The sequence below is a fragment of the Polistes canadensis genome, unplaced genomic scaffold (assembly GCF_001313835.1).
Source record: "Polistes canadensis isolate GaletaPanama2010 unplaced genomic scaffold, ASM131383v1 scaffold_149, whole genome shotgun sequence".
In the NCBI taxonomy this organism is placed as follows: domain Eukaryota; kingdom Metazoa; phylum Arthropoda; class Insecta; order Hymenoptera; family Vespidae; genus Polistes; species Polistes canadensis.
The window spans coordinates 65,009-88,660 of NW_014569696.1; the positions used below are offsets into that span (position 1 = coordinate 65,009).

General features: G+C 35.9%; 1 protein-coding gene across 1 annotated transcript in view; it reads left to right on the forward strand.

The window, feature by feature from the left end:
• LOC106788691 (homeobox protein homothorax) overlaps positions 1 to 23,652 on the forward strand; it is a 326,486-nt gene that overhangs the window by 63,229 nt on the left and 239,605 nt on the right. Inside the window, exon 5 of the mRNA XM_014752177.1 lies at positions 16,696 to 16,825. Within this exon, the coding sequence (XP_014607663.1) occupies positions 16,696 to 16,825 (130 nt within the window). The remainder of the gene's footprint in view (positions 1 to 16,695; positions 16,826 to 23,652) is intronic.

The window sequence follows — 23,652 nt, forward strand, 5'->3', positions numbered from 1 at the left end:
CTCTCTCTCTCTCTCAGTTTCTCTTTTTCATTTTTCTCTTGTTCGTTCTTCACGAATAGAAGTCCAGGTGTCCAAGGTGCGTTGTCGGGTCCAGGTAAAGCGGCGGGAAAGCGTTGGCGTATATCGTGTATGTGGTAGGGAGTTTATATATATAGTTACCTACCGCCCGCACACGTCACATTAGGCTCATTTTCCACACGCGGTTTTACACGCGCGGCAATTACAATAATAACAGAGCTCCGCGCCTCGTTCTCTGAGTACGCGAGTGTGCGAACTGAACAAACGGACGTTTGCTTGCTTCTTTCCTTTCCTTCCTTCCTTCCTTCATTGGTTGCTTGCTTCCTTGCTTACTTGGTTGCCCACTTACGAAGCTCGGTGGCCGCTTCGCTCGTTTTCTTAAATTGATTTAACATATTCATTAGCCTATGCAAATCGACGACTGTACGCGAGCCATTACACACACATTCTCTCTTTGACTCTTTCTCTCTCTTTTATTTTATTTATTCATATTTTTATTTCCGCGAAACTCGTCCCTTTTACCCCACACACGAGACCGACTATATGAATATACATATAGATTTTTAGGATATTTTTTTTATTATTTTTCTATACGTAAATTATATAAACGTTTATATTTTCCCTTTACGATCAACTCATACATCTATGCGATATAATTTTCATGTATATATATATTATATGTGTAGGTATGGTTTGCATAATTCACGAACGTATAAATATTATAGTCGTTTATTTCCAAAAGTTTCAAGCATCTGGTTTTTTTTTTGTTGGCACGTTCAAAGGTTTTCTATAATAGCTACTGATGTTTTTTTAGATTTTATCCTACAGATTTTTAATATAAACGATCAACAAGATTCACGCATAGGTTTTTCTTTATTATTAATTTATAAGATTTATCTTTCGATAAATTGAATTAATAGAAATGATTACATAGAATTCATTTCTTATATAAATAAATATTAAAATTAAAAATTTGAAACGATTATTACGTATGAATTGGAAAGAAAATCATGAAATTCGATGGAGATGGAGGCATCGTTGAAAAAAAAATCAATCGATTTTTCAACACGTGAAATGAAATGAAATGAAATGGCAAAAAAAAAAGCAAACTTTTGGCAAGGCATGACACTAGCTCGAACGTTAAGTTCACGTCATCAGAATACATTCTCGCGTGCCACCGAGACACGCGATCCAAATATAAAATAATTAAAGACGATCGTGTCGATCTAATCTCCCTTTTGTTCTTGCTTTAGTTCGCTCTTTGTTTTCTTATTTTTTTTTTTTTCTTCATTTACTTTTTCTTTTTTCCTCCTTTTTATTTAACTCTTCGTTCTCTATAACGTGCCTACTATACCCGTAAATATGCGCCGAGGGGTTACGATAGTAAAACCAACGTATCGATCGTAAAATCGTCACTTGGAAATAAAAACTATGTTTCAAAGAATAGAAAACGTTCGGTTAAAGTTTTATTAGTTTCCTTTTTTTTTTTTTTTCATCTCAATCTGATATTTCAAATGGTTTCTTTGCTAATATTATTTTTCTGCCAAACATTAGAATTATCGTCGATTAAATTACAAATTGTTTTCCAAATTATTACAGTTATATATTTGTGGTGGTGCATGAAATTTTTACGCGAAACACTAAAAATATATCGGACAATAATTTATAATTATATTTATTTCATAATAATTTGTATTATTTCTTTTCAGATTTAAATCATCGCGTATTATATTGCGAAAGAAAAAAGGAAAAAGAAAGTAAATCAGTAATTTGAATTCGTCGTAATAAGATAATAATAAATTCTTCGTTATAATCGAGGGAATGTTTTGCTTCCTCCTGTCGTTTTTGTTATTTTAACTCGTCTTCGAAACCACACACGAATTCGAACATTCGTTCGCTACGTGTCGAAAACATTAGCTCGTCGCAGCCGTGTCATTATAAGATCGTTACGTTCGCGTAACCTTACGGGAGCACGAATCGCATGCATCTTTTTAATAACGAGCTCGATGAAGACAAAAAGGGAGAAAGAAAAACAGAGAAAGAAAAACAGAGAAAGAGAGAGAGAGACAAGAATAGTAAACGTAGAAAAAATAATTGAGCAAGAAACTGATAGGGAGTTTTTAATCTTTGGTTGGGAAAAAGGTAACCAGAAGAAGAGACAAGGAAATAAATAGAAAAACAAGTTTCAACGTACTATAAGAGACGTAGCTATAGATGATCTCACATATATGTGTTATATATAATTCATTGGAATATAAAATAGTGAGTAATATTTATTTAATTACATTTGTATTTAAGAAGTATCATACGCGACATATTATTTCGACCACGTGCATCTACACGCTCAGCTGATTATTGCATAACACACGGGAGAGACGCATTAACCGGAACGCATTGACACCGTTTTAAATTGACCAAACGCGTATGATACCGATAGCGCTAACATTGCTCGAGTTCCAGTTACTATTTTTTGTCTTTTTCTTTTTTTTTTGTATGTAAAAAGAATTCTCAAATAATAATAATCATAATATCGTACGTCGTTTTGAATGAAACAAATATTGCAGAAAAAATTTAATTTATTCACTTTGTGTGTGTGTCCTTATATGTGTAAGGTAAAATTATTTGAGCTTTGATTAAAATATGTTTCACAATAGCTATTAATTTTCAAAAGACATGAAATAAATAGTTTAGGTAGTTTTTTTTTTATATAAACGAAGGAAGAAAACGTTTAAGAAACGTTACATTGTTGGTACCGGTTATAATATAGGAAGGTTTTTCAGAATCTTGGGGCGTGCGTGTACGAAAAATACGAGAGTGGTATATAATTTTGTGCGGTAGCCTCTCGACGTGTATAAACGAAAATGCCGTCGGTCGTGTAAAAGCTTGAGAAAATAAGAGAAAACAAGTAAAGAGAAGAGAAGAGAAGAGGAAGAAGAGGAGGAGCAGGAGGAAGAGAAGGGGCAGAAGGAGGAGGGTGCATCGAGCGCGGAAATAAACGCGAGCACGTATCGCGTACTATATCTACGTTACCGCAATTATAAACCATTCAGCGTACGGTCAGCATGCGTGCGTGCTGGTGAACAGTTAAGCTTCGTTACTTGCGGAAAGGACCGGACGATGTAAAGTCGTTGAAAGTATTGAAGATGCTTAGAGAACGAGATTTAATCAAACTGCTAAATTCCTCATTTCAAAGGGAAACCAATTTTTCTACAATTTTTTATTTTACTTACCTCAGGATATATGCAATATAATAATATATTTAAAGCATAATATATACAATTTACAAAAGAATTTAATGCATTTTTCCATATTTTCGTTTAGAACCATTTTTAATTTGCATATTTCAAATTGAAATCCTCTCATTACATGTATTATCCATAGATGTCTATAGATTTTGTTATTTGTACATATCGTTATTTAGATCTTTTAATTGCACGCGATGTGGCTTTCTTACCGAGTGTTAAAAAAATATTTTCGGGAAGTCTGTAATGAGAGGGAATGTTTTAAAGATGCCTGCAGTCCCTGGACCACTTAGCGGCCAGAAATTCCGGAATACGTTCTTCGAAAGTGAAGCGTTCTACCCCATCGCGTGAATCCTCTCCAGCATCTTCTTCTCTCTTTTCGTTTTATCTCTTTCTCTCTCTCTTTCATGTTATCGACGTCTACGTAGTACCAAAGAAAGAAAGAAAGAAAGAAAAAGAAACAAATCTCGTACATCGATTTCTCTTTTCTCATTTTGCTTTTCCTTTTTTTTTCTTTTCATTCGTTCGTTCGTTCGTTCGTTCGTTCTTTCGTAATGACGTACATGAATATATTCGAAAATAAATATGTCAGTAAACTTTAGCGTGTATAAAATTATTCTTATTTTAAAACTAGCGATCGTGTAAGAAGAGTTAAGCGATAATACAGCATCAGCGTGTTATCGGGCAAACGTTTGCTTAATAATAAAGAACAACGGTCGTTGATGTTGCAATGAGCATGAGCACGTTCGACGCAATTACTGCTCGTGTCACGATAATCCTAGCACCTCGATACGATATTTTATTCTCAATACTTAGCCTTTCTTAATCTACTTTTCTCCTCCCCTCTTTCCTTTCTTTTTTTCTTTTTTCTTTGCGAGAAGCAATCATATTAAAGCTAGTTAAAATTCTTCTTTGAAAAAACTCTACGAAATAATTAGCAAATCACCTTGCAGATCTCGATCGGTTGCATTTATCTTTAAAAAGAAGAAGAAGAAGAAAAAAGGGAAAGACAAAAAATTAAAAGAAATTAAGAAACATCAAGGGAAAAGATAAAATAATTCAATACATCTAGTACGTCAAAAGAAAAAGAATAAAAAGAAGTAAATATAAGGTATTTTCCAGATTCGTGTGGTAGGATAATTTTTGGCTTGCTTATCGAAAAGTATTCCTATTGGCATTCGCTAAGGAATTTTCGTATCCGCGTAATGGCAATGCCTCCACAGAAGTTCCTTCCCCATACTTGAAAAACGAAATCTCAATGGCCGATCGGTAACCCTCCCTTTTTTCCTCTTTTAGCTCGTAAACGTCCGGAATTCGCCTAGAAGGCAATGCCACTCTCATTCGTCTCGATATTGTTATGTTCTGCGTACGAGGCTATAACCTTCGATACACGAACCTCGCGTCTCTCAGTTCGAAGACGTTTCTGACTCGGTAAAGATCTCCGAAAACGATAACTATCCTACCAACGGAACCTTTTATTGCACGATTTGTATTTCTATCCTCTAATACTTTTTTCTTCCTTTTTATTTCTTTTTTTTCTTTTTCCTTCCTCGTTTCGAGTCCTTTATTCTCGATTTTTCTTTTTTATCCGCGTGTAAGCTTCTTCCTATCCAAACAAAATTGCGATCAATTATCGATTAATTATTTTACCTTAATATTTTATTATAAAAGTTAATAGTAAATTATTTGTCGATGGGGAGAGAGTAATTTTTCTTGGCAAACGTTAGAATTTTCATTTAATAGGACGTCTCGGTGGGAGAGAGAATTCTCTTTCGAAAAGGATGACGCCTTTTTAACGTCGTTGTAAACACGAAATGGCTGCCGGTATAGCAGAAGCGGTTCTTCGAGCTGTATATACACACACATTTAATTAGGATCACGTCGAACCCCGTAAACATAATCGTAATATGATAATTATATGGCGATGGTTTGGTGCCCCCGAGTGTGTTCACCCATAAAGTTAAAGCCGAAGTGGAATCAGCTTGCTGATGTCTATAAAACCTCTGTCTACTTCCTCTATCTCGTAGTAACTCGTAGTATTACGTTGTAAATCATTGACAAACAACATCGAAGACTAACGCACGTTGACGAACTACACTGTAGACGTGCCGTGAATCATTGATAGGTTGTATTATAATATACACCTAATCGCATAAGTCAATCATTATAAATCATATTTTACATTGATTCTTTTAGAAACCAACATTTGTACAAATTCATGTACGAGTCATTTTTTTTAATGACTCAAGTCAAATTTCTTTTTAAACAAGATTAAAATAATGCACCTCTATAAATAGACTACTTAAATAATAATGAAATAAGTGCCTTTCGTCGAAATTTAAGTTTTCGTTTAATTGGATCTGCCTGGTGGAAGACAATTTTCTATGGAAAAGGATGCAAACGTTCAAGTTGTTCACGCATACACTCTCATACACGCGAGTACTAGTTACTAGTGTTGTTCAATCATCTTAGGATACTTTACGAGTCTTGGACACACGCGAAATGATTTCCGTACTCGTCGGTTAATATTTTAAAACGGATACGCGTAATTATAAACTCGTTCGTGTTCTTTCGTTAGTTTGAGAATGTATATTATATATATATATGTGTGTGCATGCGTGTATATACCAACGAGTAGGGTAAATAAATCAAGGAATGAGTTTATGGGCGCGATTAACGACGTAACGCTCCTCGCACTCGCTTTCAGATATCGATAACGAGCGATTACTATAGACTATGTAAAATGCACCTTGCCATTTCTTATAAATCATTCTCTCTTCATCTCTCTATCCATTACTATCTCTATTTCTATCCGTGTCGTGTAAGGGTTTTCCTAAAAAAAAAAAAAAAAAAAGAAAAAAAGACGAAAGAAAAAATATAGTTAAGATCGAGTGTTACTTAAAAATGATAGATAAAACGTGAATTATCGTCGATAAATGAATATCTCCGATTAATTTCTTACAATCTAGGATAAAAATAAAAAATGGTCGTATGCATTGTCATTTATTATTATCTTCAATTCCAGCGAGTTTTAATCTTTGCGAGTATGTGTATTATATCGATCACCTTTTACCAGGTTAAACTAAAACGGAAACAACCCGTTGTTTCTTTCACTATCTCATGAATAATAACCACCATTTTTTCTCTCCCTCTCTCTCTCTCTTTATCTTTCTCTTTTTCTCTTTCACCGTTTGATCATTAATCTCGTTAATTTTAATTCCTGCATTTATGGTCTATTGTTTTTCTAATTACACATAATATCCGAGCTGTCCGCGCTGATTTTGATCAGAACTCTAGTTACGTTATAATAGATTTAGAGTAGAAACGGAAAAGGAAGAATAGAGAATCGTAACAAAAGACATGTAATACTTACTTATCTTTTATCTCATTTTTTCTACCACCTACCAACCCTCTCCGCCCCCTTTTACAAACGCGGTGTGGTGTGGTCAAGGTAATAACAGGCATGACGGAGGAAAAAAAAAAGATAGAAAGAGAGATAGAATAAAATGAGAATGAGAATGAGAATGAGAATGAGAGTCTGTCAGTTGCGTGTCGCGTGTGACAGAAGTAAAGACAGGAGGTGAGCGAGAAAACGTCCAAAACATATTCCCTTTGCCCTCCCTTCTTTTTCCTTCTACATCTCTCTCTCTCTCTCTCTCTCTCTTGAGAGTCCCTCTTTTCGAAAAGGAAGAAAAAAAGAAGCATTTCCTCTTAACGACCATGCAACTCGACTCGTTTCCGCGAGGAAACGAGTCAGATCGGCTCGTTACCGAAACCTTTGCGGTGGACCCAAACGATCTTCCTTATATTTATTTTCTTCTTCTTCATTATTCATCGAACAAAATCATCATCATATAGGTACTTTTCGTTTCCTGTATTTATCCGATGACCGCATAACGCGAATCGTAGCATCTGGAGGTATTGCGGTTGTCGTTTTAACAAAAATCTGTTTCTTACTCTTCGTGGAAAAGGAAGACGACGACGAAGAAGAAGAAGAAGAAGATGTGAAAAGGAAAATGTTCTTAATAATAAATCCCCCATTGACGCGGTAATTATATGATTTGAAAGCGCGTCAGGAAATATTAACGATTATCATTTAATTATAATTTGAGAAAGAGAAAAATTAGGTTTATATATTAATAAGTAAATAAATGTATTATATTTACAAAGAAAATAGATTTTCTATTGAAATTGTCGGTCAATTACATTACGTCCGTTGTTATTATTAGCGCGTACTCCGGTAACGAGCATGCTCGCGTCTCATTATGTCCAACTCCGTTGGATGATAACAAAACGCATGGTCGAATAATGACCGTCCGCCGATAGTTATCTCTCAGCACGTTCCTCCGGTCTTCCTACTACTCCGCTCTGCTTTAATTACGCCGTTTCGAACGATAACAGGGTAGTCGATAAGCGACAGCTCCAAAGAGAGAGAGAGAGAGAGAGAGAAAGAGAAATTGCCAATCAATATTCGGTGCTAACGTGCACCTGCAACGATAAAGACATCCTTCGTAAAAAGATACATTTATCTATGATAAATATTACTAGCGTTTCTATTCTTTTAGTTTTTCCGTGGTTCAACACACCGGAATGGCGTTTCAGCATCTATTTTTTTCCAAGTGGTATTTTGAATGTTTCAATAACGAATGAGAAATATTTAAGAAAAATATGATCGAAAGATTTGTATTTGATTGACTTGAAATCAATCGAGCTCGCACGTACGTAGGTATGTACGTATTTATGTATGTAAGTACGAGGTAGTATTTTCTCGATCTTTTTCTCGAGCGAATGAAATTCCTTGAAAGTCTCGTCGAAAGGTGCTCTCGATCACGCGGTAGGATTCCATATCGCTACGCTTCGAAGCTTTTTCGCTAAAAGCCGCGAGCCCGGAGAGTAGTAGCACACCGTCTTCTATTTTTGATCGCACGTGGGATCTGGGGAATCTCTCTCCCTCGTCCGGAATTTTCGCATCTACCACGACTACTACCATTACTATTACTAATACTTATACATAGTATATATATATATATATAAAATATATATATGTATACAGATATATTGCATGTACATATCTCTACGAGAAAAGTTTTCGCAACGATTTACATACTTGCACAGAACCGCGTACGCATATCCGGGTTTCGTTAAATATGAATGTATTTTACGAATATGGATCGTACCTATACACATAAAGATATAAATATATATACAAATAACAACGTAGGTAGATACATATATTCTCTTTTGAATCGAGAACGCGTGACATGCTGGACGGATGCGTTTCTTCTCTCACGAAACGTTCAGTCGATGCGGTCCTTTTTTTTTACGTTTTCCCTTATCGACTCCACACCATCTTTCAGTTCACCCTTCGATTTCAGACAGAGAAAACGTTTGGTCTTTACCATTTCTTATCCTTCCCACTTTCTTCTTCTTCTTCTTCTTCTTCTTCTTGTTTCATTATTTGTGTTCTTTTTATTTTTATCGTTAAAAGTTTCGTTTAATCTCGTCAAAACGTTTGGATGGGAGAGAAACTTTCTTTTCTTCAGGGTTTGATATATTTTTTCGGTCGTGCCGGTTGTCATTTGGATACAAAAATGATGTAAAATCGCGTACCTTGTTTTATTTATTTACGAAGTTTCTTTCTATTTATGCATGAATATTTTATCATCCGGCGTGTAATTACGAATCGCACGAAGGTACTTTAACGTGGCGGCAACTAATTTCGCAATTGCCTTATTCGTAATTACTCGTGGTTTTGCTTAGCTAACGAGCCTTACTGACAAACCTCTCTCTTTCTCTTTTTCTTTTTCTTTTTCAAATTTTCTTTAGAACACTTTTGACCGTCGATGATCGGTTTTTTTCTCCCTCCTGCGTACACGTCAATGTGTGTTAACATATGTATATATATATATACTCATGTACGTATATTTACCTGAACGTTGCAGAAGTAGTTTCTATCGAGGCCTCGTCCGGTTCGTCTCTTTTGTGTGCATATCTCAGTGGTTCTCACTTTTATTATCCTATAGTTAGAAAATAATTCAACCCCCCCCCGCCTGCTCCGTTCCCCCTGTTTTTTCTTTCTTTTGTTTTTTTTTTTGTAATTCTCGTCAATGTGAAGAAACTTTTTGTCGTGTCGTTTTAATGAAAAATAAAATGAAGAATAAAATGAAACATTATTTTGAGTATAAGATGCGAGAAAGAGAGAAAGAAGAAAGCTCGAAGGTAGTCGTCGTAGGACGCATACCTTCGGTAATAACGGGCCGCATTTACGAGGCTCTTCATTGGCGAACACGAGGGCTGCCGAGCCCACAATTATTTTTCGCTAATGAAGGTATATATACCTTTGGACGTTAGTATGCGTGTTTTTCATGTGCGTGTGCGTCCGAGGGCTTGGGTGTCACTGGCCGCGCTTAATGCGATCGCAACTCGCGATAAGATGTTCCTTGCCTCTTGGCAATCGTTAGCGTTGCTTTTGCTTTTGCCTTTGCCTTTGCCTTTTGCCTTTGCCTTTGCCTTTGCCTTTGCTACGCGAATCTTCTTACGCGAGTTACAAATATTCCCATCTACGAACGATAATATTATTTTGACCGAAAACGAAATGTACAAGACAGAAAATTTGCGAAAGTTATGAAATATTTTTTTTTCCGCCGCCCCTCACACCCTCCTAATTTTTCTTTTTTCTAACAAATGAAATAAAAGACACCGAACGCGCTTTTATCTTTTCTAAATTTCTAATCTTAACTACAAGCCTTTCTTCCTTCTTAACATTTTTCAAATATTCCAAGACAAACTTGTATTTTCATCCCATAGATTTTATTTTTTCTCATTTCTAAATTTGATCCTTCAAATTTGTGGTCTTATTTTTCGAAAGAAGATTAAGAAAAGATCTTATTCACGTTTGCTAAGAAGGAAGGAAAGAGAGAGAGATAGACACATGGATAGATACATGGATAGATGAAACAGAATATCATATTTCGTGGATTTTTTGAAGACGACGATACAAATAAAAGAAATAAGATAACTAAAAGAGAAAGAGAGAAAGAAAAAGAGTAGGTTCTCGTCCTTATCCCGAGGGAGAGGAGGCAACACGGGAAACCAATTAGCCGAAGAACGCCGCCACCGTGCTACCAGATATGAGTCCGTGAGTTTCTTCGGTCTGTGGACGACGAACGTTGTTACCGGTACTGCCTTTCGTTATCGGTATCAGCAAAACCATAGACGGTGGGTCGTTGTTCTCCTCCGGAACCTTCGACCGACCTCCCCCCATAAGATCACAACGTCATCCCATCAAAAGAAATTCGTTTTCTCTTTCTCCAACGAAACATTAACATAACTTATTATAGTCAAGAATAATCTATTATAATGCATTTTTACGTTGATCTCTAATTTTCGTCTCCTTATAGTTTCATTTTATATTTAACCATTACATTTTTTTCTTCTTAAGATAATGTTAATTGAAAAGAATTATTTTCAATAGGGTGTACACATTGATTTCCAAACTTTTTCCTTATTTAATTTTCTTAGTTGTTGGTCGGTGATTAGGAACTGTGCATCGTAGTTTTTTTGACCAAACAGCAAACGTGCTTCTTTGACCACTGAAGACGACGATCATTTGGGAGTCTAATTTATACGCTGGTTTTAAATTAAAACGAATGCGTGCGACGCGTCTCTGCAAATCTCCATCGAGACGGTATAAGAGAAAGAGAGAAAGAGATGGAAGAGTCTCTCTCTCATTCTCGCTTGCACGAAAAGAAGAGAAAGAGAGAGAGAGAGAGAGAGAGAAAGAGGCCAGGCATATCGTGATTAGGGAGGAATGTTGATTAGATCCATCAGCTGGTCGAACAGCGGCCCTCCTACCTTTCGTTAGACCTTTTGCCTCTTAAAACCCATGGACCCTGACCCAAACTCCAAGCCCTGCCACGAAGACTGACGCTTCTTAGTTCGCTTTTGACGAACAGATTCTTATTTCTCTCTCTTTATTTCTCCTCATCTCTTTTTCGAAGTTAGCCTTGAACATGTTTTTTTTAAACTCGAGAAATCCTTGTCGCGAGAACAACCACACGTGTATATCGGATCTCAATCCGTAGTTTTGTTATTTACAACGATATAGATTTTTCAAGTTATTGATATATGTAAGAGAAGAGTAAGAAGAAGAAAAAGAAGGATAAAAATAAAAAGAAGATGCTTTGAATAACTCGAGATCAGACGATGCACTGACATCTGTCAATACCTAATTGCTCTGGTATTTATCGCACTCTGTGGTATGCCTTTCGTCTCTTATGCACTCGACCGCGAACATCCATTACGCGAGAACGTTGATAATATGTTTTATAGAATAGACATTTTTTATTTTCAAAAATGTAAAAGGATAAATATATTCAACAATTTTTCTATAGCTAGACTGATAATTATTTTTTCGTTGCAATCTGGGAACAATGATAAAAGATGTTACTAGAAAAAAAAAATATGTTACTTAAAAATATAAAACACAATTTTCTTACTAGGAAGTACGACCTTGGTCCTTTTTAAATATATACCATCCCATAGTAGATAATACACGCGTATCTTTTCTACAAGCCCTAAAGCAGACTCCCATAGAACCCAGCATAGACGTAGAATTTGGTGGGCCAAGAAAACACGTTGTTTACAAGTAATCTACAAGTTAGAAAGGAAATAAAGAAAAAAGAACGATCATTTAATCTATCGCCTAATGCGGATATGTTTTGTGCTAAGGAATACTCGTAAAAACAATAGGGCGAATCGGAAATCCAGGTTTTATTGACAGTAATGGTTCTATGGGAAGATACGGAATTCCATATTTACGGTGAACGAAGGGAAGTTGACTTCTAGGATTCGTCGTTCGTGCGTGAATACGACGTTTCACGTTCACGTGTGAAATGGGAGCCTTCTAAAAGGTCTCGATCGGTTTTCTTTATCTTTCAGTCCTTCTTACTCTTCTTTTTCTTCTATTTCTGTTTCTTCTTCTTCTTCTTCTCACCGGTTCATTGGCTCGTTTTCTTTCTCTTTCTTCCCCTCTTTCGCGCGTGCTCCGGTTCTCTACGACCGTCATAAATTTGTTTCGTTTATACGACCGTTTTAAAATCTTTCGCCAGTCAGGTGTACATCTTGTTAAGGGCCAGTCCACACAGGTATTCCTACGTAACACGGTATTACTCCCGTCAATATTTTATCTTACTTTTCATTTATTTTGTTGTTGTTACAATCATTAAACAGAATCTATCTGATCGATCTTTATTTACTTTTATATTTTTTATTTTTCGCAATTAAAAAATATATTTATATAGGACACGAGATAAGAATATATTTGTTTTTAAATTTGAAGGATCTGTTTAAAAGAAAATATTTATTTCGTATTCACAATTGCTAAAGCAATTTCGTCCAGGTGTTGCCGAATTTTAGGGTACCGAATATACAAATATTGTATACCCAAAATAAAGTAGACAATCGTTGAAGCATATTCTAAGGACTATAAGGCCAAGTATAGAATTCCATTACGAGGAAAATGTAAATATAATTGTAGCGTGCTGACATAACGGTAAGATAATCCGTCGAGCAGAGGCGCTGCCTCCGCAATAAATCGTAATTTATGATCCCTATATGGCCGCCGGTATCCTCGAGAAATTCAAGACCGAGACTCCTGTCTTCTTTCTACCTCTTTCTTTCTATCTTTCTTTCTTTATTTCTTTCTTTCATTCTCTTCCTTTCTTATTTTCTTTCTCTTGTTCTTCTTCTTCTGCGTTTCTCCGCCTCTTCAGACGAAAGAATCGGCAAAGGGGTTCGGTCTCGGTTCTGTAAAGATGCTTCTTCGACTATACTTTACGTTCTCTTCTTTCTCCCCCTTTTCGTCTTATTCTCCACCTCTTTCTTTCTCTTTCCCCTTTTCTCATTCAATTCTCGAAACATTTCTTTGATTTTATTTTTCTTTTCATTCGACCAACGAACGGACACACGTCTTTCCTTGTTTCTCCATTTTTTACAGTTTCTTTATTATATACAAGTTATATGCGTATGCAAGTATTGAATACATTACGCATATATATATATACACATATAATATAATAAGTACCAATAAATTAATTCTAGAGATTTACGTATCTCGGTTGTAAAGCAGTCAACGGCTGCTAATGCTCGGCTGCTAATTACATAATTATATGGCGTTACGTTACGACGACCAATTAATACGTGCGTAAGTCATCATCTCGTATCGATTCTTCGAACAAGAAGGAGAAGAAGAAGATGTTGATGATGATGATGATGATGATGATGATGATGACAAGAAAGAAATGGCGAATAAAACGAAAGAGTTAATTTATTATTATTTAGACTTTAGACACATTAATTGTAAATGCAAACGAAACAAAAGAATATACTGTGTCCTATTTTTTTTGTAAATTTCATTTTTATTTAACGTTTAAATCAAACGTTTTCTTCTTTTTCTTTTTCTGTTCTATAACTTACACATATAATATAACGATGTTTAATTATCCAATTATTTATTAGAATTTTCTCTCTTTCTCTTCCTCCCTCTCTTTCACTCTGTCTTTAAATACAAGATCAAAGCGCTACGAAGGAATGGTTTGTGTGTGTGTGTGTGTGTGTGTCAGAGTAGCACGCGTGCTCAGTGCATTCGAGGCGGCGCGAGAGAAACGCGATTATAATTTATTGTCTTGCTTCGAGGATGACGTCGGGCGCGCGCCAGGGTATCCTTCTTCACGTCGGAGAATTAGGACTGACGTTTAGATCCTCCTCAGCATCTCTTTCTGTCTCTGTCAGTCATTCTTATTTTATTTCTTTCTTTTAAACATATTTTCTCTTTTTTCTTTTCCCCTCATATTTCCAAACATTTTACTTCCTTGAACATTACTCGTTTACATTATTACACTATTATTTTATATCATTTCTCAAATTCTATATGATTTAATTAATCGATCAATTAATTATTAAACGTGTCTAATATTTTCTAAATAAAATAATTATCGAATGATTAAACCCAATGGATAATAATAATACCCTTATTTTAGAAGATTTTCTTCGATTGTTAGGATAGAAGGTAACGCGAGTTCGTAGGCGAAGGAAATAAAATGGTGGATTATCAGATGCGGGCAATTGATTTATTTTAAGGGTCCAAGTCAGGCATCAGACATCCGGTTTGTCGAATTATTCTTTAAGAGAGCCCGTAGACAAGGAGAGTGGAAGATAAAAATGGTGTCGAGGAGACCACGAAATGATGGACTCAGAGAGAGAGAAAGGAAAAGAAAAAGAAAAAGAGAGAGAGAGAGAGAGAGAGAGAGAGAGAGAGAGAGAGAGGGGGCCAATGAGGTGGAACGAGATCACATAGTTTTCTATCTATTTATCTATCTGTCTTTTTCTTTGTCGCTCTCTTTGTCGCTCTCACGCTCGTCGTCTGTCGACGACACGTTAAACGTTTATCATTGCATCGACACAAGTCACGCGGTGGACCCTACTACTGTCCACTTAAAAAACGGCGATTCAGCGTTTAGTAGGAAGTGACGTCAGCTATGGAGGCCCACCGTAAACAGCGACGGATAATATAAACCATATACGTATGTTTAAAAGTGACGCGAAATTTATCCTAATTCACAAATATTATAACTACCTTTATTGATTTTTTTGTTTGTTCTTTCTTTATTTAAAGAATGATCATCTTTCTCGATCAATTTTGGATTAAACGTTTGAAATGATTTATTTGATAGATCTATATCTATCTTACTCTGTTTTAAATCTATTCTATTTTCGAGGACCACAGTTGATCGGCGTATCCGCATCCGCGTGTCCTTTCGTCGGTAGGGCGTTTAGATTTTAAGCAGATTCGAGAGGGGACTTGGTCAACGAAGAGTACAAGTGAGTGAGAGAGAGAGAAAGAGAGAAATTGTGTGCGTCGATTATCGCGAAGATGACGAACGTGACAGCATGTGGGAGTAGCTGTCAGTCATTGTTGGTAACGTAGACGTGATACCGTCTCTCGGAGATTTTATCGGTCATCTTGAAATCCTTACCCTTCGACCTCATACGAAATCGAGAAACGTGCATATCTACTACAGAATATTTATCAATACTAATTTCTTTCTTTCTTTCTTTTCTTCTTCTTTTCATTTATTTTTGTTTTATCAGCTTCTTTTTCTCCACCTCCCTCCGTCATCATTTTATTTTATGTTGGAATATCATCGAGACGAATTTTTATTTTGGAAGGTCTCACGAAGTGCCATTCATGACACGATTGGGAAACAAAGCGAGAGCTCGTCGCACGATCGTTATGAAGGATCATTGAGACGATGAGACTGCCGGCTTCTCTCTCTCTCTCTCTCTCTCTTGGTCGTTCGTTCGTCAAGTTGGAGCTCTTATAATAACACTTTAGAGCATTCGTGGAGCGTCATTGAAAGCTCGAGGACTCGAAAGTGTCGGATTGGCTTAGATCAATGTGTGGGCTCTTACTCTCGTGTCGTTGAATACATTGCATCTAACAGCGTCCTCGTATCAGATACGATTTTAATCTTGGGAGGTCGATCATTCTTTTTCTCCCTCTCTTTTTCTTCTTTCTTTATTTTTATCAATTAAAGAAAAAAAAAGAAGCAAACAAATCTTTCGATATAATATAAAAATATGTATATTCAAGCCCTTACCTTTTTCGGATAATACACATACACACGCACATACACATTGAGAGGAATATATTAGAAAAAAAAAAAAAGAAAAAAAATAAAAAACGTGGCTGGTCGACCTTCGGTAAAATCCGTTGATTCGTAAAATGGACGCGTACGAGCAACGACGAAAGCAACGAAAAGTACGACAACGAAGAGACAGGGTCCTCTCGAATCACTTATGCCAGGAGCATTTTCGTGCTGAGCTACGTGTGCTCCGTCTTTAATCGAGATCGAAATCGGTCGGCTTCGTATGGTCCCATCAATGACCGAACTGACATATACTCCTCACGTACCAAGCGTGCGCATCTCTCTTTCTATTTATTTATTTATTTCTTTCTTTCTTTCTTTCCTTTCCTTTCCTTTCCTTTCCTTTCCTTTTTTTCCTTTCCTTTATTTCTTTATTTCTCTCTCTTTATAACCAGCCACTTTCCACAAAAATTCTTGGCACACGTTTTATAAGTCCTCGGGAGTAACATACGCGGGTCTTTTCGTAATTTTAAACGTGTACAAAATTGTTCACCAGTCATGTCATTCAATCCTCTCCTCATCCTTCTCCTCCTCTTCTTCTTCTTCTTCCAATTTCTTTTTTTTGTTTGTTTGATTTGGTTTTGGTTCGGTTTTTCCATGAAATCCTAACGTCAATCAATTAATTCGCATATCTCGTCATTTCGAAATATCACGCGTGCCAAAGTAATCATGGGAATAAAATTGTTCCCTCGACAATCATATTATTTTCTTTTTGTTCATTATTACAGAGGCCACCTTCTTCGTCGCTTTCCTATCCTGGTGCAGGTGGTAACGACGATGCACGTAGTCCTGGAAGCGGTGGTACACCTGGACCACTCAGTCAACAAGCACCTACCAGTTTGGATTCCTCGGACCCCGGTAAGTTAATTTCAATTATTTTCATTGTTCGTTGTTACTTTTTCGAATAAAATGCTTTGATTACAATTGAAATGTGTTGACTAATATTTAGGATGGCAAGAAACTTTCGACTCGAGTTTAGGATCGATGAACACCGAAAGTAGGTCTCCCTCTTATATTTTCTCCTTCCCCACCCTCTCTCTCTCTCTCTCTAAATAATCGAGAGGGAAGAGAGAGGGTGATAAAGGTGGGGGGAAAAAAAGTTGATGACTCGCGAACGCGACCCAACAACGATAATATCACGCGACGAGCGACGAGTCGATGACAATCAAGACGCGGATCTTCTGAGACCCCCACGGACCTTCTGCACGCCCTTCAAATTTTACGAACACGCGTGCGCTCCTCGACACTATCAAAAGCTAAAGGCTTATGCCGAGACTAACGAGCGGGACCGTGTCCCATTGGCGTAGATTTCGTTCATTCCAGAAAAAAAGAAAAAGAAAAAGAATGCAATCTCCTTTTCTTCGAATAAATCCAAATAATTCAATTTTCTTTTTTAGATCTCTCGTATGATTTACATGTCATTCAAATTTGATTCATCCAGATGAAAATATTGTTCAATCGAATTCCATGTAAAGTATTACAAAATATTTGAAAGTATTTAAATAGGAATAAAAATGAAGGAAGAATTTGTTATAAAATTGAGCGGAGATATATAAGTTAATTTATTTGAAATGATATATATTTGAGGAAAGAATAGTATAGTATAAGGATCGGTAGCAATGACAGATCACGCCAATGGCCATGCTCGGGTTCAGTCAGTCACCAGAGGGAATACAAGTTCACGACATCATCCCATAAAGATTCATTAAGGTCCGTCGTCTCTATATTCGCTCTGTCGTGCCAACATTATAAAGCCACGTTGCGTGCCAACTCGACGAAGCGTGCACGCACCGAACAACAAACACGTAAGCGTCCACGTATACGTATAAGAGGAGGAGACAAAACGGTTGATCAATAACAATCAAAAGCGAGAGTTACGTTAACCTTTAAAACACATACACCAAAGAAATAAAAACAGGGAGTGAGAGAGAGAGAGAGAGAACGACATATAAGTTTAATGCAACGTCGTCGAGGTTGCGTCTTTGGATTTATTGTTCTCGAACAGTTTACACGAAGCAAGAGCTAATTCGTGACGAGATACGAATCTCTGCGAGAAATCTGTCGCTGGTGCACTCGCTTCCTCCTTTTCCTATCGCCATGCATCGTCCTATTTGTTCTTTCCCTCGTATATGTCTATGAGTGTTACGTGTGTGCGCGTGCGTGTATAAATGTGCACGGTTCGAACGACGTTTTCGCGACTCGTTACACGAACGATAATCTTAATTTCAGTGCTCGTTCTCTAGGAGGAGGAGGAGGACGCTCGTTAGAAACCCTTTCGTTCTATTCGAAAATTTCTACTCGACAAGGATTTTATTATTTATTTATTTATTATTTTTCTTTTTAATGTCAAATAATTTGGACTCACTGGTAATTTCTTTTTTCGATCTTATATTTAATACAGGATATATATATTTATGTACTTATGCATGTATGTATGCACTTATGGGAAGTATAATATGTATAATCTCTTGCATAATATGAATCAGTTTCATTCGTGTATACGTGCAATTTGTTAGACGAGATCCGACACCTGCGAGTACTTATGTTTTGCGTGGTTTCACAAACGATTCGGCGATTTACTTACCGATTAGTCTACGGGATTGTGCATTCCAGAATTTTTTTGTTGTTCTTCTTTCTTTCCTTTTTTTATTTTATTTTTCCTTGTTAGTTTGGCTTCGAGCACTTTCTTGTCTTTCTCTCGGTTCGTTCGCTGTGTTAATTTAATAAACGCGCGTGTATTCACGGACGAGTGTGCAGGCGAGCTCAGTTCGTGACCAGATATCGATCTCGAACGCGAGATCATTCTTTCATTCTCTTTCTCTTTCTCTTACTCTTACTCATGGTGGTTTAGTAAGGTTTCGCTAAAGCGTTCTTTCTACCTAGAAAGTGCAACGAGGTGACACGCGCAAGATCGTGAGAAGAAAAAATTGGATACCGTTCGTTGGTTGCCCCGTGTATGAGAGAATGCGTGATCTTCTTAACGATTTTTACTTCATTTTCAAATATTACAAGGTTTTTGCAATTTATCCCTCTTATATATATATATATAAACGAATTCATATTTTCCTAAAGAGATAGAAACTTGTCGTTGATAATAAAATGTAATTGGATTTGACCACGAACACGGGCTTGTATCAGGAAATGTCCTTTTTTTCGTAAAACGTGTTTGTTAAAACACGTCCCACCGCGTTATCGAAGTTGATATAACGAAAGTAGAAATGGGGAAAAGAAAAGAAAGAAGGAAAAATAAAAGGAAGAAATAGGCACCTACTCTCGTTTATCCGGAATGAATTAATAAACGACGTCTACTACTAGCAACGTCGAATAACGCGAGGAGCTCCACCCACGTCGGTGAATAAATTTATCGTACTCTCTCTCTTTTTCTCGCAAGGAAAAGGTGGGGAAGAAGAAGGAGGAGGTGAAAGAAAAAAAAAGGAATCGAGCAAGAGGAAGATTGTGAAATAATAATAATTATTATAACGATAATATTAATAATAATAATAGTAATAATAAAAGAAAAGAAGAAGAAGGAGGGGAAGAAAATAATGTTAAAAAAACAGATCAGACTTCAGTGCAGAATAATTGGAAAACGATCTAGTATAGTTCTTTTATTTAACGTTTTAGATACAAAGATTAAAATATCATGAAGCTTTTAGTTTAATACATTTTTCTAATTACATATAATTTTATTTTCGTTCATTAAAGTATTATCTATTATATATATATATATATATATTTTTTTTGCTGTTTTGCTATTTCCTTCTCGTTTCATCTTTTTTATGTTTTCTCTTTCTCATTTTTGTCGTCTCCAATGCTCATTAACGTGCCAGTCTCTTTGCGACAAGATATCATCTCGCCCAATCCTCGTCCACTTTTTCGACTGGGTCCGAAAACATCGAGTGACAGTCCCAAAGTCGACGAACCTAATTTGTATTCCGTCATCCGTTAACATCGCCACGCTTTCAAATAATTTCGTGACTCTTTCCAACAAACAAAAATGCCGCTTAACTTTCCTTTAATTATTATTTTTTTTCTTATATTGATTTTTTTAAAAAAGAAACATTTATCAATACTGTTCTATTTATTTGTAATATTATTTTTAATATCGAGAGAATATATAACGTTTGTAAAATAATATGGTAAGTGTGTGTAGTTGTATTTATTTAACGTTATTTATCTAAGCACGTATATTTAATTTTAAAAACACGCGCAGTGCCTCGTGACACGTTCATTTTCAATTCCATTTATCCGATGACGATAGTTTCTTTTTCTACCTCATTTCATCAACTGTACAAATTACGCAATTTTTCCTCCTTACGCTAATATTACGTATTAGCTATACATAAATGCATAAATACATATTTACTTTTTATTGTTTTATCGATAAGGATCATTGGAATTATGTTTCGTAATTAAAATTCACACACATTTCCTATCATATCAGACTATACACAAATGCAAGAATATAAATTATTTTACATTGTTACAATTATATTATTTACATATTTTTTTTCTCTCTCTCTTTTTTTCTAATTAATATTTTTCTCATCTTTGATAGGGATAATCGGTATGCATTTTGTAAAAATAAATCTTTTATCCTATCAAACAAATTTTCTATTCTCTCAAACTTTACGCAAATACATAAATGCAGATTTATTTGATATTGCTTATTGATGTATTTTCTATTTCTTTTTTCTCTTTCTTTTTAATCGCTTTTTTTTATTTATGATAAGTGTCATTCGAATGAAATTTCGTAATGAAGAATTTTCGTAAACCATCATTTTCTATCATTATAGTCACGATATAAATATTCTATATTTTTCCTAGAATTATTTTTGTTATTTATCCAATAAGAGTTTATAGCGGGATACATGGGAAAGGTATGGTACGGGATATTAACATATCGTGTCGCAATCGCTCGTGGATAAACACGTTACTGTTCCTCCTTTTATAAGTTACAATAGATTCTATCGTGTCTAATAGAATCGATCGCGATATCAGCTCGAGAAAATGATGGCAGTAATAATAAATAATAGTAACAAATATTTCATCTTTTCTATTCCTGGCTTGCGTGATTATATTATTTCTTTGTTTGTTTGCATATATGCATTCATAGTTTTAACAAACATTTATTGACAATTCACACACATATATGTTTTGTTACCATCATTAATTAATATTAATTTTTTAATTAGCCATCCACGTGTTGATTTCTCTCTCTCTCTCTCTCTCTTTCTTATAAGAAATGTATAGATTTTATAAAAAGATATGCGAACATTGTAAGAAAACAAAACGGACGTCAGTAAAGTTTCTCGAGTGGACAAATATTCGCTTCTCCCACGAACCTCTCTCTCTCTCTTTTTGGTTTCTTTTTTTTTCTTCTTCTTCTTTTTTTCCACGGATAGTTCGAAGCAGATCGGCCCTCTCGATTTGCCGGGAACGTATCCTGTCAAGCGAGAGCACCGGCTGAGCACGGGGACTGTCGGGAGACCCTTCGTAACAACCTTCAACGTTGGACTTTTCGTGCGAGTGGAGATCCTTAATCGACGGTTCGTCGACACCGTCTCTTTCTTGGACAGAAAACGAGAAGAAAGAGAGGTAGAGGGAGAGGGAGAGAGAGAGAGAGAGAGAGAGAGAGAGAGAGAGAGAGTGTTAGGAGGGACCGGAGAAGATATCCTCTGGTTTCTGACAACTATCAACTCTTGCCGCCGAGGATGGAAAGAAATAAAAGGGGAAAAAAAAAAGTAGAAAAGAAAGAGAGTGAGAGGGAGGGTGGGAGGGAGGGAGGGAGTGTGTTAAAGCGTGTACGGGGACCAAAGATCACGGAGAATTCCTGGAAATCGGCATATGTGAGTAAGAGAATGAAAGAGAGAAAGAGTTAGAGAGTGAGTGGTGAGGGGTGGGTGGTGGGAGGGAGGAAGATAGAAGTAATGAGGCTGATTCTCTGTTTTCTGTGTTTTCAGCGAGCCGGCCGTATCGGTCGGTTATCGGTCCATGATTATTTTTTTTCTTCCTTCCATTCTTTCTTTCTTTCTGTCCTCCCGCTCGAAGCAGCATAATGAGGCCTTCATGTCGTGAACTTCTGCGCCTTTTACCCCCTTTTTTTTCCCCATGGAGAAACGGGGAAACTTAGTTAAAACAAACTCTTTGGAAACACGACTTTGAGATCGTTTCGGGCCTTTCGTTAATGATTTTTATTGGATACTTTTAAAATCTCTCGCGTTTAATCGACGCGTGCTTTTCGAATTTCGTTTCACGATCGACATTGTACTGTTAACTTTTCTTCCGATCAATTATTATTATTATTATTATTTTTTTTGTTCTTTTTTACCTCGTCTCGATTGATACGATCCACCGATAAAAAGTTGATTTATTCGAGATAATTATAGGGGTCTTTTTTTTTTTTTATAAATGTATAAGAAAAAAAAAAGCAAAAAGAAGAACAGAAAATTATATTTTGGGTTACAAAAGTTTGTTCTCATGGATTTTCTTCTTTCGACAAGTATAATCGGGAATGAGATGGAATATTATTTATGTATAAGTATCTTCGTTTTAAAGTGAGAACGAGGGAAAGAGAAATCGAGTCAGTCAGATCGAGCAATACGACAACGAAGTTAATTGGCATGTTAATGAATAATAAACTTGCGTCATTGGCGTATCGTATCAGGGGTATCGATGGCTCGCAGGATGCTCGATAGCCGGACATGACAGCGGGTGGCACGCTCATTAATATTAACTGTTTATTATGTTTCTAATCTCTCTCTCTCTCTCTCTTTTTTTTTCTCTTCGATTTTTACTCTATTTCTGTTATTTTCTTTCTATCATTCTTTCCCAACACACAATTCATTCCTTAGCAGAAGACTGTCAGGGTTCATTGATTTGAATAATTTCCCTCCTGCGTTATCGTCTTCCTCGATTCCACGTTTCTCGGTAAATGTTTCTTTCATATTGATTAGAAAAATCTTTACTCTATTTATATTATTTTTTATGCGATGCAATCGTTAAAAATTCTTCCAACTATCATCTATTATTTTATCCTTCTTTTTGTCCACTCCTTTCTCATAGATATACTCGTCGACGAAATCGTTAAACATTGTTGCAACTATGATCGATTTTCTCCTATTCTCCCTTCTCTCTCTCTCTCTCTCTCTCTCTCTCTGTCTCTCTTTCATCGACACGCTCGATAAAATTTCTTTCCTCGAACGCACAAAGAGAGACTGATACTACGCGAGTTAACCAGGTTAATCGTTTTTCTTTCTACCCGGTCAAGAGACTTTCTAATTCGAGTTAATTAAATGTTATGTACTTAAGTATAATTCGATCTTGTCGGTGTAAACGTTTATGCTTTTTTTATATTCTTTGAATGTTTTTTTTCCCGTCCATTTAAATACGCATAATTTATTTATTTCTTATAGAAACGTTCATTCCTTTCCTTGTTTTTTATATAATACATTTTTATATATATATATTATATTTAAACGCAACATTATTGAGAATCCAAATGTACAGAAAAATTGTTGTTTTTTGTTATTATTATTAATTTTTTTCCCTTTCATTCGTGCGTCATCAATTGCATGCATAAATACAATACATGTTAATCTTATTGTATATAATTATGCACGCACGTACGTACGTATCATACATACACGCGCACACATGTTGTACATATATGTATATCGAGATTA